This window comes from Mya arenaria, chromosome 15, assembly GCF_026914265.1.
Source record: "Mya arenaria isolate MELC-2E11 chromosome 15, ASM2691426v1".
Classification (NCBI taxonomy): Eukaryota; Metazoa; Mollusca; class Bivalvia; order Myida; family Myidae; genus Mya; species Mya arenaria.
Genome location: NC_069136.1, coordinates 12,274,539 through 12,301,802, shown reverse-complemented (window position 1 = coordinate 12,301,802; position 27,264 = coordinate 12,274,539). Strand labels below are relative to the sequence as shown.

The 27,264-nt window shown below is 34.4% G+C and overlaps 1 protein-coding gene across 4 annotated transcripts; it reads left to right on the top strand.

Moving 5' to 3' along the window:
- The first annotated feature begins 81 nt into the window (after positions 1 to 81).
- On the top strand, positions 82 to 26,931 carry LOC128219832 (angiomotin-like protein 1). Of its 4 annotated transcripts, XM_052927909.1 has the most exons (11): positions 82 to 237; positions 11,014 to 11,128; positions 17,544 to 17,657; positions 18,045 to 18,978; positions 21,388 to 21,532; positions 21,850 to 22,090; positions 22,254 to 22,387; positions 22,622 to 22,891; positions 23,174 to 23,400; positions 23,676 to 23,964; positions 24,261 to 26,931. In XM_052927909.1, exons 3-11 carry the CDS (start codon positions 17,594 to 17,596, stop codon positions 24,318 to 24,320), a joined length of 2,364 nt encoding a protein of 787 aa, XP_052783869.1. In that variant the 5' UTR covers positions 82 to 237; positions 11,014 to 11,128; positions 17,544 to 17,593; the 3' UTR covers positions 24,321 to 26,931. The 4 variants fall into 4 exon arrangements, with proteins under 4 accessions (XP_052783869.1, XP_052783866.1, XP_052783870.1 ...); XM_052927906.1 differs by lacking the exons at positions 82 to 237; positions 11,014 to 11,128 and adding an exon at positions 12,055 to 12,684; XM_052927910.1 differs by lacking the exons at positions 82 to 237; positions 11,014 to 11,128 and adding an exon at positions 16,609 to 16,753.
- Positions 26,932 to 27,264: the final 333 nt, after the last annotated feature.

Sequence of the window (27,264 nt, the reverse complement as noted above, 5' to 3'; positions counted from 1 at the left end):
GACAACCATGGATGAACAGAGTGTTTTGTTTATTACAGTTACCTCCCTGGACTGAATTCCAAGCATTCCGTGGCAGCCATGATTTATCAGTGAGTCAGAGTTTGTTTCGAGTTTTCTTTGTAGATAAATCAAAATTTACAAGGCTTAGATGAGCATCTGGATTAGTTTTAAAGAGAATCATTTCGAGAAAACTGTTTGTGTGTCAACCAGCGTCAACTGCATATTTGCAAAAGTTCAGTAAGTAATTGAAGCACCTGTTGATTTTTTAACAGCTAATTCGTACCCAAAATATGTCGTACCATTATCAGTTCGTACTTATATATCTATATGTTTTCAGCAATTTATGTTGAACATATGTAAATTTCGTAATATCTTGAGTACTCAAAATTGCATAGGCCAAACATATGTCAGGTTGTTTGTGGGAAGAATCATTTTGTGGTTGTCATGTTGTTGATTAGCAGTTTTATCTGATTATTAAAATTTATTATAAGATTTATGTAGCAAATCAGAAATTAACTCAAATAACATACATTCTGCTAGGGCAGATCAAAGATTTGCCGTAAAAGTGGCCATGATTTTTGGGCATCAACTTTAGAGTTCTCCAGAAACCCCTCTACAAGGCAACTTAGGTTTGATGGTAGGACAACAGTGATAATTTTTTGGTGCAATTAACTGCCTTCTAAAAGCTGTTTCCCCTTGCAAAACAGTGTAATTTTTTCCCAAATTATCATAATATTTTCCCAATTCAATAAAAACAGATTCCATTAGTGAATAAAATCTGATCAGATTTTCATATTTCCGTTCAAAAATTAATGTTTTATGGCTTAAACCGTTACTGCGATCAAATTTTTTAACAGCAGTCTCATATAACTGGTTTTCATGCATTTTTGCGAAAACTGGCTCGTTCCAAGACAAAAAATTTGTCAATTTGTTGACATTTTGAGAACAAACCCGTACAATATAAGTTTTTTTGCATTACTAAACTATCATTTACGATATGCTGTCAAAGAGAAATCTTACAAATTTTCATAAAAGGTACATTTCGGTGCCATCCAGCTACTAATTTTAAATAATTTGTTATGTTTTATATAACATGAAACGAATAAACAATGAAACATATTTTGCTTTGTATTAGTATTGTATGGTTTTAAAAATAACCATCGCCATTTGTACAAAAAAAATAAATTCGTCACTGTTAACAAACATGGTGGCCAATTGAGGCAGACGATTTTGACATTTTTTCTATGCGTCCTATAACCCAAAATATTAAAAGGTTTTTTTTTCTCCGATTTTTCACTGATTTTTTTTGCCTTTGTCTTATCGTCTTATACCCAGTGAATTACGGTATTTTAATTCCTAAACAATACCAGAGTTCAACATGAATCTGAATGATAAGTGGTAGAGTCCAATATGACTGGCTTTAACGCCACAGCGAGGGAGTGCGCTTAATCACAATTGTTTATGACTGAATCAGAGTGTACTATATTTTCACTTGGTTTGTTCCAGTCAAAAGCTGTTGGCAGAAAAAATGAGTTCTTATAAAGGTCACTGTTAGCATGAGTAGTCACAAAGCATTTGGTGTTGTTATTCACTGATTTCCCAACAATGTTTGTCAACACTTTCATTTGTTTTCTTTAAAATGTCTACTGGGATTCTTGCCCAGAGCGCTAGCACTGAATTTATGAGCATTGTTTTGCTGTTAAGTGTAAATTATTGGTACAAATATATATGAGCATTTATGAAGTGTAAAGTATATCGCTGTTATTGATCATAAAATAGTATTTTTTTGACACTCAAGAGGCAACAACAACATACCTTTAATGCCTACATGTGCCTATCTACTTTCATCATTGCATACTTTAAGTCAGATTATTCACAGCCATTGCCTTGCTGTCTTCATGCATTCAGTCACAGTCTGTGACTTACAGACCTATGTAGTTGTATAAATATTTTGCTATAACTATAAAATGCACTTAACTTGATAAACTTAATTTTTTGGGGCCTCAGATTGAAAAAAAACATCCAACGTAAACATTTTACATCTACAAAACAGAAATATGCGTACAAGATGTGTTTCTATGTGGTTAAGCTGTACTGTGACACAGTGTACTTTAACAACCTGACTTATATATTGATGATAGAACAGTTTTCAAATTCCAGGACATAATAGTCAGCACAAATATTTCCTGTTTAGGCCACTCCTTTTTTATTTCTTGGTTTACAAGAATTTTTGGAAAAAATGTCCACTGCGTGGTCGAAAAAAAAAGGAAAAAAAAAAAGGAAAAAAGTCACAAAACATGCTCTTAAAGGGTGAAAACCAGAGAACAACATAAAAACATTGAACATTTATATCATTTACTTGACATTTTAAATTTTTAAACTGCTATTAATGCATGTTAATACACTCAAAGTTTCAAAGTTCTAATTAAACACACAGTTTAAATCTTACATACTGTGCATATAAAACATCAATGAAATTGACTATAAAACATGTTTACATGTATAAACTACGCTTTTTATCAAAGATACATTGAATATCACTCAGCTAGACATTTGTTTAGCTTTAAGGGTATGCTAAAGCAAAAGTGAATGCAGAACACTTAAAAACTGACCGATATTAAATTGAAAAAAAGAGAAGGCGAATTTCAGCATTAAGATACACAAAAATTGCACTGTATTAAAACAATGCATTACATTTTCTAAACATTGTTTCAGTTATTTCAATATTGGAAAATGTCAATAAAGTGAAATAATTACCAATTTACTAAATAAGGAAGTAACATTTTATGAAGACATTTGAACTTTAATATTGTGAAAACAATTTCAGAAAAACTAAAAACCAAACTAGACCTTGATTTGAGTTTTAATAACCTTTACCACGCGGGGTCCTATTTGTGTGTTACCCGATCCATGCTTAGTCCGGATATTTTCGGACCGCAATATTTACCATGGGATGTTCACCAAATCCATTTCAAATTCAAATCTTGCAGCAAATTACCATATCAACTTACATAAAAATAACATTGCAAAATAATAAATCTAGCATGTGACTTAACTTTATGTACCAATGATAGTAACAGAGAAATCAATAATTAAGTATCAGATATTTTCATCTTCTCCCAACTCCGCCATTTTGTGTATACATGCGTTCTGGATGGTACGTTGCAAGGCCTTTCAGCATATAAGCAACGAGAGAGAGGGGTTAGTCCAAATGGAATACGGCTGATTTGAAGCCGTCAACTGTCTTTGCTTGCGCAACACTATCACTCAATTTATTCCAGTCAATAATTGTTCATGGGAAAAATGATTGGTTATAACTTAGGGTTTTACACTGAATAGTTTTGAAGCATGTAGAATGATTAATTGTCTGATTTGTAATAATGTTATCAGTGGCACAATTCTCAAAAGTCTTAGCTTTCACTCTGCGTTTATTTGCTCGGACAGGCGTTAAATAGTCTTGGCATGACAGGACTGGCACCAGCCCCCCGACCACCTTATAAAACATCGTCAGTCTGTTGGCTTTCCTTCGGTCCTGGAGTGGTAGTTTCAGGTCTCGAAGCATTTGTGTGATGCACCCAGGGGACCTGGTGGTGAAGTCGCCCGTGATAAACCTAGCGGACTGTTTTTGGACCTTCTCAAGCTTGTCAATGTCTCTCTGGAGGTATGGATCCCAGACGATCGAACTGTATTCCAGGGTAGAGCGTATCAAAGACAGGAATGCTGTTTTGCGACAGGATTCAGGGCAGTGTTTCAGGTTCCTTCTTTGAAATCCTAGGGTTGAGTTTGCCTTCTTGGTATTCTTGCTGATATGGGCACTCCATTTCAGGTCGTCTGATATGGTGACTCCGAGGTATGGATTCTCTGATAATCTGGACGATTTCTGGTTGATGCTCATTATGTAGCATTTCTTCGCGTTAAAGCGCATTCCCCAGGTATTGGCCTATGTTTCAAGCTGACGGAGGTCCTTTTGGAGAATTTCATGATCTTTGCTATTTTTGATTGTTCGGTACAGCAGGCAGTCATCCGCAAATAAACGTACTATTGACTTAACTGAGTCTGGTAGTCCATTAATATGACAAAGGAAGAGGAGTGGGCCGAGACTGTGCCCTGTGGTACGCCGGAGTCAACTGCGGCTGGTTGGGATTCTTCACCCTCCATCACTACCTTTATGGTCCTGTTTGTCAGGAAGTCTTTTAGCCAGTTGTTTATGTTGCCGGTGACTCCATACAGCTGAAGTTTGTGTAGAAGTTTCTTATGAGGCACGGTGTCAAAGGCCTTGCTGAAATCGAGTATGGCCATGTCAATCTGTGATCCAACATCGTGATTGGAGAGGAGGTCGTGGACTGTTGTGAGTAGCTGGGTTTCACAAGAAAAGCCAGATCGAAAACCGTGGTTTAATGAGGTCAGGATGTTGTTTGCCTCTAGATGGTCCAGAATATGTTTACAGATGATATGTTCAAGGAGTTTACAGGATATACACTTTAGGGATACTGGTCTATAGTTTTCGGCTAGGTGTACATCACCTTTCTTAAATACAGGGGAAATGTTAGCGTTCCTCCAGTCTGAGGGAAGTGTACCTGTATCAACTGAAAACTGATAGATGGTGCTTAAGGCAGGTGCTATCTGGTTGGCGCAGGTCTTCAATACTAGATTTGATATCTACATTAATACTGTCGCAAAGAAAACATTGCCAGGCGACTGATGGACGATTCAAATATGACATGTCTTTTGTTGGTATCTCTTCACACGACTTGTGAAACCACACGCAACAGTTGTTGCAAGCGACTCCGAGGTGTGACCAGGTGACTGGGATATTACAAAGGCCACACTGGCAGAAGTCCGCATATTTATCAGGGCCTGGATTGGTCTGGATGTCCCCAGAAAGTCAAAGTAATAATAAGCCTAGGCATCGTACTTTTCTGCTACCTGGTGTGGTATCTCAGCTTGTTGGTAGGTTCCGACGAACAGCGAAGGAGAAATTTAGAATGTGTGTAGTTGAAAAGGAAACAGCTGTAAGTGATGTGAGACTGGACAATGTTGGTTCATCAATATAAGCAATATATGACAGTACATTAAGAGCAGGCATGAATTCTAGCAAGATGTATTGTCGACGGTTGTTGTTGTCCCTTGACATGGGCGCCGCCATCTTGGATCGCATGTACTTGGTGGGTGGGCTAAAGATGGAGAAGGTGGCCGAGGGCGGTAACCAGCAGAGTAACCGTTTAGCAAGACATTCTTAACGTGCAATAGTTTACCAGTAACCAAAATATATCAGTCTTTGTTCAAGGAAATGTGGATAACCACTCTTATTTTAATTAATTTTAGTCATTTTTAACACTCAGATGGAAAACACGTCTCTTCCGGTTGCGCGCGCACTCTCTCGCGGGTTCACAGGGCATCTATACTTCATGCTTGTTTATTTTTCATTTTAAAGAGTATTCCTTGGCTACAACAACAAATCTCATTTATAGTGAAATGTCAAGTTCATTACAAATCGAAATAGACTTATTCAAAATAGTTTTTCGTGTTGTTTTATCTAAATGTTTTGCACACAACTCCTGGCATTAGTAAATATCATTGACACATGTGTTCAACTCTTTCATTGTTTTTACTCTACTATTAACCCAAACATGAATAAACATGTAATCTAGAATAAACACAAGCTTTACATTGACTCAATTACAAGTATTTCCAAACCATTTTGTGATTTAAAATCCATAAACACCACCGACCGAACTTGTGAAAATAGGTCACCGGTGTTAACCTAGAACTTAGAAATTTTACTTTCGATTTCACCACTCACACTTTATAGTGCACGGTTATTTGATATTTAACCATAAAATGTTATAAAATGTTTTTCTCACACATAATTTACAGACATTTATGTCGACTAATTTGATGGCAGCCGCTGACACTTTTATTTTTTATCTATAAACAACAATATTTTCATGACCTAAATTGGCGGGGAAAATCAACAATCACGAGACAGTTATTCTTTGTGTCGGCTGTTAAATTTGCCAATTTTTATTGCTATTGTTATTTTAACAACTCCTGCATATTTTAATTAATTGTTTCTTACAAATGACTGTTATGGTCAATTCCGCTATTGCCAACGGCACTGCCATAACAGTTGACTGGCTCATATTCTATCATTATAAATTGGCGAATACGGCTACGGAACAACAAACCATTCGAGATATACTGCATTCATACTCTTATATGTTCGTTTTTCTTTCGTTTCGCACCAAAATCAATAAGGTCGGGAAAATAATTTTGAAAAAAAGTGAAATTCATTTTTTATTTTTTTTGTATTTTCCGGAAAATTAGACCCGCCGGTTTTGTAAACCAATTTATATAAAAGTAGTGGCCTTATGATACATCATTAAGTATTAGTACACATGCACTGTTAAGAATCCTATCAAGTTCCTAAAAACATAATTTACGAAAGCCAAATTGTTTGGTTCATATGCTACTGGGACTTGCTCATGTTTTGGCACCAACTTTTTTTTCCCGGTCATGGGCATACATGCCATATCCCCCGGCGGGGGGAAAAATCCCCCGGAATTTCAATTCATCCCCCGGTCTCCCGGCGGGAGATAAAAATCCCCCGGAATTTAAAAAAAAATAAAAAAATAATAATATTTTTTTTTTAAATTTTACATCAGGCAATAATGACAAAGTGAAACCACAGTATATGAGTGAAACTCTCCAAAAGGAAACTTTAACAACAAGTGATCAATTAATTTGTAGTAATTATCAAAGGCAAAGAAATATTACACTTTTGGAAGGAAGAAATTAATAATATTTATTCTATTCTCTTATTGTCTGAAAGTCATCAAAGCTGATAGAATTAAGCACAATTTTTTTAAGACTTTGGAGGAAGGTAAATTTAATTTAATTGTCTCGAAAACATATTTTTCCAATGACATATTTTGTTCTGCAAGTGCATTACAGTATGACATGACAGTGTATCATAAAAATATGATAAATCATGACATAAAATAATTCTTTATAATGAAAAAGTTTAGAGGTTTTCAAAGCAAACTATATGTGAATACATTTTTTTATACTTGCGTCTAAAAATACTTTAAAATTTCGCCAACTTAGACCTGCTAAAAAAATCCCCCTGAATACAACCAAAATCCCCCTGAATTTTCAGCCTTTTGAACAAATCCCCCTGAATGGTCTCCAGAAAATATGGCATGTATGCATGGGAATGAAATACACTTTGAGTAACATAATATCCTGGTGTTAGTGGGGAGTGACCCACGCCTGTACAGTCGAGGGAAATTTATAAACCTGACAAAAAAAACACGCCCACAAGGACTCACACTCAAAAACAATGGACTTAAGTTATTTAATGGGCATGAAAATATAAATCTCTTTTCTATGTGTGTGCCATGAGACGATTCATGGGGTTGCGTTTGAGGATCCAGGGGTCATTTTCATGGTCACTGTTACTGAAAATAGAAAAAAAAGGTTGATACTATATCTCACAATTAAAACTGAAATTCTTCTGGCAATGATTGAAAACCTGGTTTTGTGGCATTGCTGCATTTCAGGTATTTTACTACTTTTACTGTGTTGCTGTTCATACTTTGTGCAAAATTCTCACTTTGTTGGAAATTCCATTGCGATATATACATATAGAACAACAAAAGTGAACTCAAGAAGTTGTCCCCTCAAAGGTCTGTGTGGGAGTCTTCAACACAAATGATATTTCAAGGAAGTCCTTGTTCACCATTTCTCAAAAGTATCATAAATGACAATGACCAGGAAAGTGACCAATGCAATGACGTCACACTCCACCTAGTTCAGAAGCAGTGTATACACCAGTGCTATCAGCGCTTTGATCACACTTGAATTTTAATTATGCCGAATAAAAAAAATCAGAGGAATACTTTGTGTTTCATCTGATTAAAAATGGGATTTTTGTCAAAAGGTGCGTTATCAGTCTGACATGGCCCAATCAGGGAAAATTGTCATTTTTCTAGGAAAGCAGAAATGTTTGTGCCTATTTGACGATCCTAAGACACCATGCAGTTGCTCTTCAAGCATGGCTGTTTCTACAGTTGAACTGGTAAAACACTGTTACAATGTATCCTCTCATATAAAAATAAGAAATTGTTCCCAACCCCACCCTACTTGCAAAATGGAATATGAAATATAAATTCCTTTTTAAATTGGCACAATTTGGGCACCTGTCTGTTAAGCTTGGAAAATGCACTTTTCGAAATCAAAATTGTTAAGCTACAATAGATGCATGAACTGTGAACTGTTCAATGTTAGAGGGGTTTTGAAACCCTCGTACATGTACTTGTATGTGCAGCTAACCATACATGAACAAACCTAGCAAGGCATACCTGTCAATCAGCGAATAAAAGCAAGATCATAATGCCATCTTGCAACATAGAGACAGAGTCAATTTGTACCGCCCCGAAGCAATTTCAAACAGATTATACAAGTTTTCGGCAATTCATAGAGCGTTATTTAAAGCTATGATTTATCGGGATGTTTATGTTAATCAAATGCAAACAACATATATGTTTGGCCTATGCACATGTGTATGAGATGCCCCATTTAGTTTTAAGTTCTAAGTTGATATGTTAAAGAAAACGCTCAATCACAGACTTCCTTTGATGTGTGAAGTCGATTGATGAAAGGCTAAATATATCAATGTTGCACTGGATTCGGGCAGAGCAAAAGCCACGATCATTCAATGATTCAAATCACCGAATGCTAGGTTTGCAAATAGAAGTAGAATTTTCAGTTGGCCTTAATTAAGATAAATTTGCAATACCTCAATTCACGTGGGTGAATTGGTAGGCTCACCGTGGGTGAATTGGTAGGCTCACCGACTTAACATGTGTCCTTCATACAGACAGATGACACTGCTAATTAGTACACAATTTCACATACTTGAGGGATGTATTACAGTACTGTACTCAAAACGTAGATAACAAAAACATTGGGTTTGAGCCAGGTTTTAAAAAGGGACAAGGTGCTGCAGAAAAGGGACAGGGTACTGCAGAAAAGGGACAGGGTGCTGCAGAAAAGGGACAGGGTACTGCAGAAAAGGGACAGGGTGCTGCAGAAAGGGACAGGGTACTGCAGAAAAGGGACAGGGTGCTGCAGAAAAGGGACAGGGTACAGGGTACTGCAGAAAAGGGACAGGGTGCTGCAGAAAAAGGACAGGGTGCCGCAGAAAAGGGACAGGGTGCTACAGAAAAGGGACAGGGTGCTGCAGAAAAGGGACAGGTTGCTGCAGAAAAGGGACAGGGTGCTGCAGAAATGGGACAGGGTACTGCAGAAAAGGGACAGGGTGCTGCAGAAAAGGGACAGGGTGCTGCAGAAAAGGGACAGGGTACTGCAGAAAAGGGACAGGGTGCTAAGGGAGATAAGTGCACATTGTGGCATTGAAGAAGATGAACATTTCACAAAAAATAGTAGGAATTGTGCTTAATTGAAGTTATATGGTAGTATCAACTGCCAAATATGCCAAGGCTGTATAAATGTATGATAATATTTTAAGCTTTAATCGAAACAAAAGATTTTTTGATTATCTTACGCATTTTATTCTATGAAGGTAGGATGGTACGCATGTTGAACTCCACGAGGGCAGAAGGGTGCTACCAAAAATGGACAGGGTGCAGCACCCTTCCATTATACTCTAAGCTTTAAGCCTTACATACACATATATGTAGTTTTTTGCAACCTCTGAAAGGTAACTTCTTTGACAAGTACATTTTTAGCTTGTCTGATTTAAAAAAAAAAAATGACGAGCTATTGTCGTCACTTGATTGTCGTCATTGTCGGAGGCGTTGGTTTAGTTTTGCGTTTAGGTCTCTTACATAAAAACTATCTATGCTATCACTTTGAAATTTGAAGAACTTGTTCATCTAATACCCTTCTTCACATCGTACCTTAAAGATGCTGAGTATCACCTGTTTTTGGCGGTAAAAACATGAATTTTGATGGATTTTGAGAATCGGAGCTTCTTCAATGTGTGTTTCCGGTCATGTGACCAGTGCTGGAAAAATCCATCTTACATACCCCATGTAAGATGAGTCACGCGCAACAAAGCGCCACTTCTTATTTAATTTATTGTATGGTTTATGAAAAATATATTATGCCATTTCAATAAAGCGCAATCAAGTATATATGTTTGCAAGACTTTCAATTAAAATTGAACATACATAATTGTTAAAAAAAGCTATTTTTAGTTATTAAAAATAACTGCGCTCAATGACGTCGGTAAACAACGTTCGTTTTCAACGTCATTTTTCTACAAAATGATAAATTTAGATATGCAAGAAAAAATATAAATCATGTTTTTCCAGTCTGGATCGAAACATCCGACCCTTGGGCACGCTGCGTGGCCGGTAACTCGGCAAGCCTCGTTACAGGCTTACGCGCGTGCCCTCGGGTCGGATTTTTCTATCCGTACCAGAAACAAATGATAGATACTCATAATATCAAACAGGTTTTTGAGTCACACATCTGGAAGGGTGGGAAGATGGTCGGGGATATTGTAGTATTTTTGGACTTGGGTCACTTACATGCAAACTATCAAAGCTATCACTTTCAAACTTTGGAATACCTGTTAACTATCAAATGTACAATATGAAATAAATAAACCATAAAAGGATAAAATCAGACAAGCATTCAGCACCTGCTGGCGGTGCTCTTGTTTTATTTTTAGTATGGGGTGACTTTTTTAAAGCAAAAATCATAATGGTAGTTTTAATACTACAATTATATTTGTCCCTGTTGAATACACCGAGTTATTTGTGGAATGTTGATTTTGTAATTCTATAGGCTTTATGACTTTTATTCCACAGTAACTTGGGGGCCTTGTGGTTGTCAAATGTATAGATTTATAGTAAGGCATTGTGAAATTTATGGTAATGTTTTTCCCCTTTTGACATGCTTTGTCAGAAATATTTTATTCAACAAAAATAGAACTGGAAGAAATTAATTTTGATAATAAACTGTTATAAAACTTATTTTCAGACTATTCAGTGGTTAGAAGCAGATGGTGTTATCTAGTTTGGTGTGATATATGGAGATAGGTCAGAAGTCCACCACATCGGACCATTGACGAATTAAGTCACAGCTCAATACACAGGTATGCAATTATGACATACAAAGGTGGATGTTTTTGCTAGACTGGCCAACTGGCCAAGTTACTGTTCCGTTAAACAAAAAACAAAAAATTCATTCCAATAAAACTTTTTTTTATAACAAGCCCGAGTTCCTTCCCTGATGATAATGAATCTGCTTAGCTTTAGAAATATTTAATAGTCGCACTGCTTTGAAATTGGTTGTTGTAATTCATTGCATTTTAAGTGAATTTTTATTAATAATTATTTAATGAATAATTTTTTCAAATATTTATAATGAGTGTGTTTTAAGACTGGCTGAACTTATTGTATGCTAAATCTCTCTGTAAGAAAGCTAAAATAAATTATTTCTTTTATAACCTGAATGCACAAATAATATAAAAGATTCTGTTATTAATTTACTATGTGCTTTATTAAAAATGAATGCAAACTGGTATAAAAGAAGGTAAATCAAATTTGGCTGAATAAAAAAATATAAGTTGTATTATGTAAGGAGTTATAATTATGATATTTATTAATTAATTATTAATTCTGGGTGTATATTGGCTAAGATTTAAATAAAAACAGCAAAAAACAAATTTTGCAGCATGTCATTTGGGGGGGGGGGAATAAGACATTGCAATTTGTTTTAAATAGATTTGTTGAAAAACTTTATATTCTTTAAACAGTTTTCCTTGTTTTGGGCTAACTATCAAGATGGTTGTTACATGTAGAAGGTCAAAGACATTTATTGTTATTAAGTGCATAAAAAATCATTTTCCTCAACATTTCACATCAGTCTATAAATACACCGGTATCCCAAATATGCAAAACAGTTGCCAGCCTACTGTATGTAAATGCCTCCAAGCTTGACTTTCATTATGAACATATTTTTGGCTTTAGGGTTATACTAAATGCTTCATAATTTGGCAAAGTTTCAATAAACCTTGACTAAAACCTCAGTGCATTTGGTAGGGGATAACATTGTGTTTGGTGCAAAATTTATCCTATACCCTCTTTTGTTGAAAAAGATTGTTTTCGCAAACACATGGTCATTATTATTAGTGTACATTTCGTGCAAAGAGATTGTTGAAGATATAAACTGTACTCGACTTTGAAATATTTTGAATGCTTTTCGACATCATTATTTTTCAAAAGCTACAATTGTGATGGATTTTAGAGATAAAAGTGATAAAAAAGAAATATTTTGAATTTTGTCGGCAATGAAAGAAGATAAGTGACTGATTAGTTTTAACAAGTTTTTGAACATAAAGGAGTAATTCTATGTTTATGAGAGCAGAAAAAAAGATTAAGAGCTTGATAGAACAAGGAAAAATTACAAGAACAGGAAAACATCAAGAAAATAAAAGAAATTTATATTTCATTTAAAAATTTGAAGACGAAACAAACTTTTCAATTTACTGTGTTGTCTTAAAGGGACTTAAGAACTACATACAAGGAACAATTTTAGAAAAAAGTTGGAACACTTTTGAATGAAGTTTATTATTAAAGGAAAGCATGACAGTTGATTATGGTGAGAGTGCAAACATGCATTTGTTTGGATTAAACACTAACAATACAGGTATGTTTAGTCTGCAGTCTTTTGTTTAAATCTTTAGCGATGATTTTTTTCTTCTATTTTTTGGTTTTCGTTTTCGGAAAAAAAGTTGACTTTGTGTTGTCATAGGTTGCCTTAGTAGGATAATTCAAAAACCTTAAAAGGCACACAATAAAGGTTTAAGGTACAGATATAAAATATAAGTGATATTTTGGCCCTTTTTTAATTGGGGAAATAGTTGCTATTAATTTAAAAAAAAAATATTCATTTATAATTGTAATTAATATTTTTTATCTGTACTTAAATCCTGTTTTTATCTCTTTTTTAACATTAATGTCAAAAGTGTTAAACAAATTAAAACATGAAAATTAAAATAAATAAATAAAATATTCAATAAATAAATAAAATATTCAAATAGAACTTGTGCAATGTGTCCAGTTAGCATTATGTGCAAAAGCTGTTAAAAATGTTGAAGATAAAAAATGTTAAAAGAAATTCAATCTGACAAAAGAGGCATTTTTATTTATATATATGCTAGCTCTCACATTTTAATATGAGGTTGTTTGAATGTGTATCTAAATTATATATGGCACACAAATACATTCATTTTGTTGATATTATCATCATATCAGTAAGTATATATACTGTGTGCATTCAAAATTCCTGTTTGGTTTGAAATTCCCCGTTCTTAACTGGCCACATTCCCTGTCAGTTCTGTGAATTATTCCCTAAGTGACAAACATCAGACTATGAGCTCATATTTTAACTCTTCAGTGTATTTGATTTATATATAAAGACTCTGATATTCATTGCATTTGTATTTTGTTTTAATTTCATTTATGTTTCAAAAAAGTCATGACCCTTATAAAAGTATACTGAATAGTCATAAAAGTCTGTATAACATTATAAATGATTGTAATGTGTGTAAAATATATATGAAAATTATTTTAGTTATGCATGGTGAATTTTTTCTTTTTCTTATATGAGTTTATATTTCTAATTGTTATTATAACATATATACGTTTATGTATTATTACTGTATTGCACTGGTCAAGACTAAACCAAATATGTCCTTGTTTTGTATGCACTGCAAACAGTGCCCACAGGCTAAATATTATGTTGCAATAAATTTGTAAATTATCTGGCAAAGTTGAGATGAAGGGCATTCCTCATTCATAAAGTAGGGGAATATAGTGAATAGAGAATAATTACAAATCACATTCCATTCCCCACTTCTGTATAGCGGTCTTTGTCCCCGGGCTAGACAGTATTACTTGATATATATTTAATTACCTTTTGTCAAGTTTTTACAAGTAACTTTTACCATTCAATGTATTACATCACGCCTGAGTTAACATCCGGAATTCGTTCAGATGTTTGCTAATTACACATAAAACATTTTAATCTTTAATCATCCTCAAGATTTCATCATTTTCTTGTACTTGATTGGATGGAATGCAAAGCATTCTCCTTTATGCAATCTGATACCAATGACATTATAATGAGTCTTTGATTTTTTTTAATTGCAATTTTGTGTTTTTTTATTGCAGATTAGAATATAAACTTGAGTAAAGATGAGTTTGAGTGCAAAATAAAAAATAAAAAAAAACGAAATATAATCAAATTCTGATTTTTTTATCATGCATAAAAAACTGATATTCAGTTTTAGAAGAAATAATTATTTCAGCATCATGAGCATGACATTAAATTACTAAGGGAACATATTAGCTTTTAAAATCTGTTTTAAATTTTCAAGGATAAATTCCTAACAATTTTTAGGATATTTTTAATGTTCTGTTTGGTATAAAAGCATTATTTGAGAAAACATTGAAAGTGTGCTTTAAGATTGAATAAGTGTTGGCATTTATGTATATATTTGTTACACCAATCATTCATGTTTAACAATACTTCTCATTTTCCCAATCAGATCCAGGAATGTGTAATTGCATAATATATAAAGTCACTCTACCCTTCTGGCAATATTACATAATTGTTTAATTATCATTTTGTGTATCATTGACAGTATTTAAGCTGCTTTACAGGGCAAAGAAGTAGGTTAGTAGGATATAAACTGATTTACACCATATTAACAATAGATCATTGTCAAAAATTTGGATTGACCAATAGATCAATTATTTTGACCACTTAATTGTATAGGAGCTCAAACAAATGCTTTCATCTCTGAAGATGAAAATGTTTGCCATGGAATTTTATCATTGATGTATCTGTGATAAACATTCCCCAATCTGTTCAAATATGAAGGTGTTAATTTAACAGGTATGTGCAAGATATATCCATCTGCCAAGATCAGACTGGTGATTGTGTTCTGTAAGTTTGCACAATAAGACAGGAATTTAACAACTATGGCAATGATCATGAGTGTTGTCATTATTATAAGTCCCATCTTCATTTAGTTATTAACCAGGGAATTTTGTATGAAATCTTAAATATTTCATGTCGGCAGTTAATCTATGATGGAACTCTAGTTATTCAGCATTTCATTCTACTATGATGGAGCTAGGTATTCAATGTTTTCACTATTTTATATGAGATTGTGTTTATATATATATATACATAGCAAGGGGAATTTGGAATGTACATTTATTTACATGCAGGTTAAACCTTTAACTTACTTACTTTAATTTTCTTAAGAGCGAAGCCTTCGTTGTACTCTATTATGGCGAAGCCTTCGTTGTACTCTATTATAGCGAAGCCTTCGTTATACTCTATTATAGCGAAGCCTTCGTTGTACTCTTTTATAAAACTTAACTTAAAGCTGCACTCTCACAGATTGACCGTTTTGATCAGATTTTTTGTCAGCAGTCATATATTTCTGGTTTCCAGACATTTAAAAAAAAAATGGATCATTTCAAGACAAAAATATATAAAAGTTGTGAAACTGGCAATCTGTGAGAGTGCAGCTTTAAGATTGTGAAACTATTTGCAGATTGTATTTAAACTTGAGGGCATATGTTTTGCTTCATTAAAAAAAAAAGAAAAAAAAAGATAGAGTGTCAAATATGTTATCGCATATAAATAATGCATTTACCCTTGTATTAAAGTACTCATCTATTTATTATAACTATAAACCTGCCGTTTTTCACTTTTATGTAGTATTTTTTTGTTGTTTCAAGTACTTTCAACTACATACCAGCCCCAAAAATGACATTAAAGTGATATATCGTTGCGGCACAAACTGCACAGCAGAAGCCGCGATGTTTTATGGTAGCTATTAGCATACCACCGCTGTGGTTGAAAACCAATGGTGCAGCATTTTATGAGAAATGTGCATATTTTCTGATATTCAACTTGTTTGAAAACCATGCTCAACTTGTCTGAAAGCCATACTTAAGTGTCAATAAAGCTTTAATTTTAACAAATTTGTCTGTACTCAAATGTATCTTGGTATGATAGCGGGAAAGCAGAGACCTAGGCCAAAAAAAAAAACATGTCTGGTTTGGGTAACCTGACAGTTGGTGTTAAAATTTTCAAGATCTGCGTTTTAATTTGTAGTTTAAGAATCTTTATACTGAAGATCACTTCTATGCCTTTAACAATGATAATACTAAAATGTTCAAACAAAAAGCCTGTGAAAATGAAATATTTGACCTACCCCATCTGACTATTTGACAAGATGTTACCCTAATAAACCACACAATTATTTATTTTTTTGGCCCTATTTCGTGTACTATTTGACAAGATGTTACCCTAATAAACCACACAATTATTTATTTTTTTGGCCCTATTTCGTGTCAAAATTTGAAGTATTTGAATTTATCAGTTAAAGGTATGGTCTGTATACAAGCATTGATATTATGCATGCTGTGATTGATATCAAATTTGGCTAGTGTCAACAAGTTGAATTCATGCCTTAAGCTTTGTTTACTTCAATATTGCACCCTGCCGCGATGGCATTTTACCAACGCATTCCAAAGTTATCAGACTGTGAAAATTTAACATTTTAAAGTATGCGGCATTTCAAAACATGCCCGTAAACAGTAGAACAGGATCATTGGCTCGGGACAATACACAAATACCGATTGCTATTCATAAACGCTTTGGCAGTTGTATCGTTTCAACTTGGAGTCGAGAGGTGATTAGTAACTTTGTTAATAGTTTGGAACTTAAAATATTCTTTGACGTCAGTGACCAAAGTGCTTTTTTGACACTTAAAAGGTTTAATAGGAAATATTTGTTCATTGTATCAGACTATCTTGATTAAAGTGTTTCAAACATTGGTTACAATAATAGACGGGATTAATCTTAAATCGCGGCAACATTCCATATTTGGAGATTAAAGAAATAGTGCAGTAGATTATCTTTAGAGACATAATTTAAGATAAATTTAGATAATCTTTACAAAAATGTGTCAGTTAGAAATTGTGGCTTAGGATATATTCTAGTACTGATTACCAATACGGCCATTGTGTCATCATTCTTCGTAACATTATGGTCTTGGATGTTCAGTGTAACGAGATTGGAATAATTAATCGCGAAATGCATATAACTGGTAAGCTAACAGAAAATGTCTTTTTTAAAAATCAATATCATTTTGAAAGTGAAAAATATATTATTATATTAAAAAATGTTGCCACGTTGTTATTATAAATGAGTGGAAGAAAATACAAATGTATTATATTTGATTGAATAAAAATATGAATAAAAATTTAGAAAATAAATCTGATGGTAATTAACAAAGAATCTTTTCTTTGTATATGAAACATACAGAGTTCCAGTATTTTATATATATATATTCATTTACTATAAATTAATAATAGAAGTAACTATTTTCTTTATTTTTTACATAACGACACAAGAAATGGCCGAAATATATTTTTATAAGAATGAGATGAACATCTAATTAAAAATCTCTTTATTTTCAGATTACTCGAGTGCCATTCACAGCCCTGAAAATCTGTATCAGGAGATCTATATGGACATGTCACAGTTTCGAGAGCCCCCTCCCTACCCCGGCCATCCAACTCAAAGTCAGACTGGTGAGTGAAAGTGTTAAATATTTTATTTAAACCTCATCTTTTGTTTATTTACCCTGGTGCCCCCATTACTCAAAACCTTTCAATGATATATATGGAACTTGGTACACATGTTAAAAGAACTTTGTACACATGTTGAAAGAGACTGTGAATATACGCATGAACAGCAAAACCCATTACTCTGTCAAGCAATGCCTATATAAATCGTAACATCACTATAGTTGTATGAGAATAATCAACTCATTACATAACTTAATTTTTTATTTGTTTGCAACAAAGTAAAAGTCTTATATCTCCTATTTTCAATATAAAATAATAAAAAAATATTCAACAAAAAAGTAAATATACATCATTTAACTTAAGTTAATTCAGGATTTCTTTTAATACCAGGTCTTCGCCAGAGTTTCTCCGGCAGTGAGACAAGCACCGATGTTTCTGTATCGTCAACAGAAAACTTGGCATCGGGCCAGCGTCAGGAGCCGCAGGGGGAAGAAACCCAAGTCCCAAACGCGAGTCTATCGTACGACCTTACGGGATCCAGCGAATACAGCATACTAGAAAGGCTTGGGATGCCAACTTCTGAGATGGAAAAACTACAAAGTGTGGGAGAAAACCCACCCCAAATTTATGTTACTCCAGGAAATGTGTATAATACAGGACATGGGCCTTTCATCGCAACAAGTGTTAATTCTCCGATTCATTATACGGGATTAAATCAGTTTCATACAGGACATATGGCACATCATTTGTACCAATCGAACGAGAGTGGTTTTTCTAGTGCAAGTTCCAAGCATCAGCTTGGCGAAACCGGCTCAAATCAAAGTTTGACAATGGCGTCAGGATTTTCGAACGACTCTTCACCGAATTATACACAAGCATCACAGAATACTATGTCTTCATCTCCAAACCCAGTGTGCTCGTACAACAGCAGTACGCTTTACGCGAACTATCCCCAGCACCACTGGGCACAACACAGTGCAATAGATACGGCCAGCCTCACCGCAGGGCACGATATGTCCCACCTTCACCATCAGGTGCCCCCGTATATGTCACCATCAGTGATGCACACGGGATTACATCTACATTCATTACCTCACCACCACTATGCAAGCAACCCACTACCCCCACCCCCTGACTACCCTGGAATGTCGAACCCAGAGGCAACAAGGAGGTCATACGAACTTCTGGGCAAGTCAGATATCCCGGGCTCCAGGTCGCACCCTGATTTGCATCACTCCTTTGACCCTAGAACTCGAGGCGCAATCATCCACACCCCACATGGATCCGGGTCAGATAGGGGCTCGCAACAATCTCTTGAGCATGGGTAAGTTAAACAAAGGCATTTTATCTCTCCGGAGACCTGCTTTTCAAAAGTCTCGTTTTGATGAGGCCTAAAAATACATTTGGTTCGGGTTACCCGACCCTACCTACGGAATAGGCGCCGGCCCTACCATTTTTATAGTCAGTTTGAAAAAAAAAATGAAAAACTTTTTTTTTTTTTTTGCTTTTCAATATGTAGTTTAAAACCTTAATTGCTTATATAGAAGATAACTTTAACACCATTCTCCAATGATGAAAATGACATTCTTATATAAAGCAAAATAAAAAAAATAAAAAAAGCCTACCTACCCTACCTATTTTTGAAAAGGATGTAACCCTAACCAAACAATTATTTTTTTTAGGCCTGACCGTAAAATTAAAATGGTTGATGTGATTGTATGGCATCTTGATGAATCTTTCTCTCACTCTGTTTCAATTCTTCCTCAGGTTTTTTGCTTACGGCTCTAACTTCAGGAGAAATTGAAGGAGAGTCACCATTACATATACGTAATATCCATTTTTATATCATAAGAATGCCCTTCTTCTCTTTAATAAGAAATATTTGAATCATTAATGTATTATTTACGTTTTGTTTTACAACTACATCCAGGGGAACTCAGGAAATTTCTTAACAACTACATTGGTGAATTAGGGACATTTCTTTAATGATTTAATGAGATAAATATCTGCGGTTAACCTCTTTTAATATTAGTAATTTTATTAAAATCAACCTATTCAGTTCAGCGCATGGTTTAAGAAGTGGTATGTTGTAAACACAGCAATCAAAGCTGCTTGAAATTCTTATTTTAATATTCATACCACACTCAGACTTCTGGCTATAGGTGAACAAGTTCAAACCCTAGCGTGATGGCATGTTTTTCTCAGTATTATAATGAGTTTAGCAGTATAAAATTTGAATTTCATTAACGGGTAATATATCATAACTTACGGCAAAACATGTCTTAACTGCATTTTAATAGCCACTTAACTGAATTTCCAATGCTTCTCATTATTATTTTTCTAAGCAACGCCTACTTTTTTATTCATATTTTTCACATTTATTTCACATAAAGTCAATTAACATTAAAGGTCATAAAATGAATATCATCTTCAAGTCAAGAGTTTTTTTTTCTTTCTCAGCTCTTTATGATTATCAAATTCTGTCTAGTTCTAAATGAAAGGATTCTACTGGTATATTTCCGAAGCAACTTCAAACAGTAATTACTCATTAATTGTGAAAATGGAGGCTGAAAAGATTTAATAATCACCTCTCATTATCCTTCAACAGGGAGGGAAAAATAGTTCACATATTTCTAAGGCCATCATGTAAGAGCTGAACAGATACTTCCTAACTCGTTAAGCATTCATTAGAATCAATGATATTGAAATATATTAATGAAATTCCTAAGGAATTTATTTCCTTATATCATACTTACATTTATTAATATTTATATATGTTTCAACTATGACCTTTCAAAAAACTATACCACAATCATTGAATGCCTTTCACTTTCATTTTAATTGAAAAAAAAAGTATTCCTGCCTTAAAAAAATAATTGCCGTCCTTATCAATAAATTATGTGCATTAATTGATCAAATGAAAATTATGTCAGATTACATTTTTTACCATTTATTCAAGTAAATCAGCAAAATAAATCTTAATCAGCCTAAAAAGTAAACACATCTAAATATGGAAGTCGTACAAAATTTAAATATTTGAACAGTTTCTCATTCCTAAAATAATTGAGCCAACATTGAATAAATAAACATGTTATCATCAATAACTAGATGTAAACAGATAAAAATGTTGACAAGGATGAAATCATTGGGTTGGATTATCCTATTGACAAGTACAGTAAAAGTGAACCAGTTATACCCCGGGATGAGCTATCCTTATTATTAGAAGAAAATAGCTAGATCGTGAGTCATTAAATATTCATTGTTTTGTTGTAAGGGAGACAACTCAATTTATTGAGTAGCAGGTATTTACCTACCTTTATCTTGAAATATGAAGTCGTAATCACTACTGGTAAATCAGCAATAATTTTCAGTTGTTAAAAATCAAAATCACAGTTACACAGAAAAGATAATTACAAATGGCTACAAAATATACAAGAAGGGTTTCCTGAATTATGGTAACAATAGACTTATTTATGATGAAAAAATCATATAACCAAAGATTAACTGACATTTTAAATTATATTTTAAGTGTGAATAGCTTATGGTAAGGGGAAAACCTGCAAACAGATATGGCTTAATAATATCATACATGTGTTCTGGACACAGTTGAGTTTTCAAATCACAATCTAAAAAACAGGCATCGGCCTCTCACCAAAGAGGTTTTGAGGTGCATTACTACCACATTGACATGTATCTCATGACTATAAACTAATCTGATCTTTTATTTCCGCAGGCGATGTGGTGAGAGTGGACTGTACTCAGACATTGACCATCTCGCAACTCAAGCTACGCGGATGGTCGAAGTGTTGAGCGAGGAAAACCGCTCTCTACGTCAGAAACTGTCCGTCTATGATCGGAAGGTCACCAAACTTCAAAAGGTATTGTAGCTTCTATGTTTGATATGAGAATAACAATATTATAAAGTTACAATTTTGTATTGAAAAATTGAGTGATCATAACAGCAAAGTTGTCAGGACAGTAAACCAACAAGCCAGCAGATAGTTTTGCTTTTACAACTTTTTAAAAAATGTCAAGCTACAAATGCATAAGGAATATATTTTTTTTGTTACATTGTTATTTTAAGCTACAAATGCATAAGGAATATATTTTTTTGTTACATTGTTATTTTAATGAACTAAAGATGCCATATTAACAGCCTCGATTTGTTTGAAACATCTGATATTTACCGTTTCAGTTCGAGATGGAAATTCAAAAAGTCCATGAGGGTTATGAATCTCTACAAAAATCATCCAAAAAACGGGAACAGCTTGAACAAGCGATGAAAAAACGCCTTGAAGACGAACTCAAGAAACTTAAGGCCCTTAACAACGGTCTTATACAGCAGTTACAGAAAGCCGGCCAGACTGTGCCGGAAAATGCGATACTGGCCTCTATCGAACCAACAGATAGCAGCATGTTGCATCTGCTTGCTAAACGTGAGTGATTTCTGTTCAATTGTGATAGTACTTTTTGACCTATGGAGTCTGTTGTATAATTTATATTTTTGGCCTTTCTAATATTTTCATTTAAAATGCCTCATAAAAACAAAAATAGATAGATATGAACCATTTTGTTTACAAATGAATTTTTCTATTACAGACAAGGAAGTGTTGGTTGAGAAAGATCGCGTGGACATGGAACTAGAAGCTGTACGAAATGAGAATCAGGCTCAGCGGTCACAGATCGAGATCCTTCGTAATGTCCAGGCGCAGCAGTCACGTAGAGATGTTGAGGTAGGCTTATGATTTGTTTCATTATGCTATTTGTTGTGACTTGTCTGCTTTTCAAAGGTAAAGGTCATCCAAAATTCATGATTGGCATTGGCACACTTTTCAGCAGTTCGAAAGGCATGGAAATCAATTCTACTTTTTAAGACTTGAGCTCAAACTTGGAACACTGAACAAAAGATGCAAAGATCGGTAACAAAGCCATTTTCAAAAACAATTCTGTTAACCTTTATTCAACAGGAACAGAGGCAACAGCTGCTTGCCGACTATGATGAAGAAATCAAGCAAGAGCTCTCCTCCATAAAGGCAGCTTATGAGAAAAAGGAACAGACAGAAAGAAATATTCGACAAAAACTTGAAAAAGAGCTGGAATTCTGTCGGGCGAACCATTCCCAACACAGCTCCCTTGGTCGGGGAATGGAGCCTAAGGGAGATTTGAACTCAGATATCAAGAAACTGTTGGAAGAAAAGGAGGCGAAAATCCTGCAGCTGGAAAAAGAGCTCATTCAGGTATGATGATGTTATAAATTGTGCGACTGTAAATGAAAGTTTTTTTTTATAGGGTTGTATATGTAATTTCAGCATTTAACCATGTGTGATAATGTTAGGGATAATATGCACTGATGAACATCAATTACACAACAAATTGTCATTCATATCGTTAATGGTGAAATCATGTTTAAAAGATAAAATTCATTCCTTTTCAAAGATGTCTCCGTATTACCATAAAAAACCTTGAATTCAGCTATGAATCAACTAAATTAAAATTTTAAATGTATAATTATCTTGCAGTGGAAAGAACAACAGCTTGAAGAAAGTATTCGCAAATTAAAACTTCAAGAGATGGATGTTGACATGGGTAGTCGTCTCCCCTTGTACGACCAGGGCTCCTCCATGTGTTCGTCAACTTGTTCCAGCGTCTCCACAGAAACACTTATTAATGAGGCAAAGGTTGACAAGTTGAAACAGATGGAAGAAGTCTACCAGGCCAATAGGCAGGTCACAGAGTTGGAGGCTAGGTACGTGAAATTTTAAGGAAATCATATTAGAATTTAAAACTGTGCATGATAAAAGTATCGTAGAAATAATGAACTGAAAACATGATTAGGTGTCTACTTATTGTTCACCATTCGACTCTCGTATGGAGGAGGACTCCTAAATTCAACGTGACATTTTTCAGAATTCCACTATCTCTTAATATCTCTTAAGTTTATATTTATGTTTTATTCATATCTTAATGGAAAACAACAGTCACTGATTAACTATCCTAATAACTTCCCTCCCTTAATTTCAGAGTTAAGTCATTGCAGTCGCAACTCAGTGAAAAAGAGGCTATGCTACGTGTATACCAGCGCTCTCCGATGACCCGTAGCTCGAGTGTACACACAATCTACTGCCCACCCCATCACTCACCACGACCCTCTCTGGTGGCGTCTGGTTCCCTTAGTCGTCAGGGTAGCCAAGATGCCGGTGCCCTGCTCGAGGTCAGACATAAAAAGACGGGGAGCACCTCCGCATTGGAGAATTATAGTCATATAACGCAGGAGGAACTCTTGAAAAGGACAGAGCATCTTAAATCTGAGGTACGTTTCGAGCCATGTGTGCAGTTATAACTAAAAAAAAAATTGTCTTTAAATTGGAGACTGTTTGTAGGATCAAATGTGAAACATCAAAGATGCATATTTCATTGTAAAAGACCATGATAAGGTGATACAGAAAATCTATCTGAACATTGTTCATTGAAAGATTAAAATGGTTAACATTAATTCATTCAGTTAAGTACCCGAATACATAGCAATTATAGATTTTGTTTATTTCAAACTCATATTTAGCCAAAAAAGACAAGAATAATCATTTGAATTATTTCCTGTTCTTTCAGGCGAAGACCAGCTCGACCTCAGACACAGAGAACACGCCTGACACAGTATGGCAGGTGTGAACTCCACTGTTACCTAGCAACGGGGATGCTTTTTGCGTTTCATGGCAACCAAATGCCTAGCAACATGGATATTGTTGCCTCCCAGTCAAATACCTAGCAACGGTGCAATACAGTATGTTGCTTGGCAACCAATCACCTAGCAACAGGAACACTATGTGGATGCCATTTTGAACGTTTTCGGATTGTCAGATTTTACCTGGCAGCCATGACACTTGTCTAGGTATATAGCAGCATGATTATAAAATTTAAGGACAGGAATATGTTAGTTTTTGGGAAAGAAAAGTAAGAAATCCTTCATTGGGTTTCTTAATGGGACAGATGAGGATTCAAAAACAAAATTGTGAAAGATTAAGTGAGAGGAGGTTGGCTTTTGGTAAAGGAGTTATTGAAAAAGGGACAGATACAATGTATTCACAACAGAGACTTTAAAGCTGTCATTGACGTTGGCTTAAGCTATGCAATCAGATTGTTTGACTAACTCTGTGGTTGCTATGGGAGTTTGTTTCCATAGCAACCTGTTGACTGGTTTCAGGATTACCACGAGCTCTGTGATATTTGCTGTCTCCGGACATTAAATTGCCAGTAATTACGTGCGTGTGCTTACGTTTATTCCAAATATCATATTGATTTTCCATGTTATGTCTAAGATTGAGGGCTCTAAGATTGTGAAACAATGTCCATATTTGTCTGATTGTTCTGTTTGTCAGTACCACCATGTTTGACTTTATTGCACACTCAAAAACACTACGACACAAAGCCCGAATCTTGTAAATTATTGCAGCGCAACCTACTAACTCAAGAGGACTTAACTTGTATCCAATAATATGATTTTATATGTTTCATTGAATAGTAGTTTTGTACAAATTTGCACTATCCTGTATCTTGGATGGGGCCTGTATTTTGCCAAAGTCTCATGATGTGAGTGACATGTTATTGATGTATGTTTTGTATGGAGGAATACACAAATGTATATGCTTTATAATATTTGATGTACAGTTCTGTATATTTGACCCAATGTCTTTCATGTACATAGAAATAAGTTCATATTTTTGAAATGATTATATAACTGTCACTTTTTGCCTTTAGCATTACCATTTCCATTTTTCGGAAATTTCATGTACATGAACATTCATGTTTTAGTGGACAAAAATAAAATATATATTTTTGTGACAGTACTTTAAGCACGTTTTTTGCAGTACACCAACTTGACAAAGGCATCTTCGCTTTACAAGCAATGCACCAGCATTATCTTCGCGATATTATTTTTTTATTATTGACAGGTATGCTGCTTAATACAGCGACTATGTAACTCGTTCAAAATCCGTAAAAATGGGTTTTGCTTGCAATGCGGTGAAAGCATTTTGATGCAAAAGTTTAATGTATGAGTAATAGAGGATTGCGTCATAGAACTTCTTTTACTTTTCGTTAATTAAAGTCCCAGACTTATTTCGAAGTAAAACTAGTCTGCAGTGGGATTGTCAATCATAACTGTTTTGTGAGAAATTGTTCTGCTCAGTTGCTTTGTTCTCTAAGAAATTCCCAGGGAAAAATCTTGTTCACTTTTGCATTATCTGGGATTCTCACAGAGAGTGATGTATTGTGCAGATGAGGAATTCGGAAAATGAAGGGCGGGAATAGTGTTTACCTGGATTTTTAGGACAAAACAGAGATAAACGGTCTGGCAAATATGAAATATTTTAAAAATGCTGCTTCTCAGATAAACATTGTTTTATTACTTGAAGCATATTTTTTTATATTCTGTGTTGTTTTGTTGTTCCGGTTATGGAATACTTGAACTTGTTGGTGCTATTGATAAAATCATTGTTCTTGATAGTTAGTTCTTTCTAGGAGAAATTAAAATCAGTAATTGTTGTTTTTCTCCAAATTAAAGTCTTAAGAAAGAAATCTTCTTTTCAAAAGATTGTCATTTCTCTGTTGTTATTTCTTGATATTTTGTATTATTATTATTATTATTAATATTTATTGTCTAAGTGTGCTACTTTAACTTTTATCTTGTCTTTTTCCCAAAGAAAACATGTCAAGCTATTGTCAAAGCCTTGGCGGTGTTGTCACTGTGCTAAATCTTTAACACTGGCCATATCTTGGCCTTAACTAAAAAAAAACTTAAAAGCTCAAAATATTTAAATGAAACTTGGTACACACATTGTCATAGATAATATGCACGTGTATGGCAAGAGGGCATAACTGAAAGAAAAATACAGACTTGTGTTTGGGGTTAGCTCCCCTGGACTCCAATTTGATTAAATCATGAAACAGCTGAACTTTTTTATTAATGTAGACTGCTTTAAATTGGCAAGAGTAATTTCTGTTGATATTCAAGATCTTTCAACACAAACCCTCAAAAGACCTTTCAAACTAAGGCAGTTTACAATTCTTATACAAAACTCTTTGTTAAGGATCTGAATGTGTTTTATTACTGTGTTCAAAGCTTTATTTTTGCAATGCACTTCACACTCACTTGACTAATTCTATCAGCTGATTTCTGTTGTTTACTCATATCCTCATTTCATCATTCATTGTAAATAATGCTTTATTCTTAAATGGCTGTTATATTATTATGATAAATTATGAAATAAAATTATGAAAATAATTCTATTGTTTTTGTTGGTTATCAAGTATTCCATTTAATAACATGTTTAAAATTTACCAAATTTGAAATGATTGTAGGGTCAGCGGTATATGACACTAACATCCTTGTGCTGTTGAGCTAGCTTTTATAGCGACACGATTGTGGTGTCCACTGCGGGTCGCAAGGTAGGGGGTTCAAACCCCAGTTCGGGCATACTCTGTTTCACTTAATAAACATACCCCCACGAATAACTATTTCTACAGTGTGGGGTACATACATTCAGGCTATACCAAATTGATTGTATGTTAAAGGTTCCATTTATAGACCAAATGAAGTAATCAAATATGACACGAG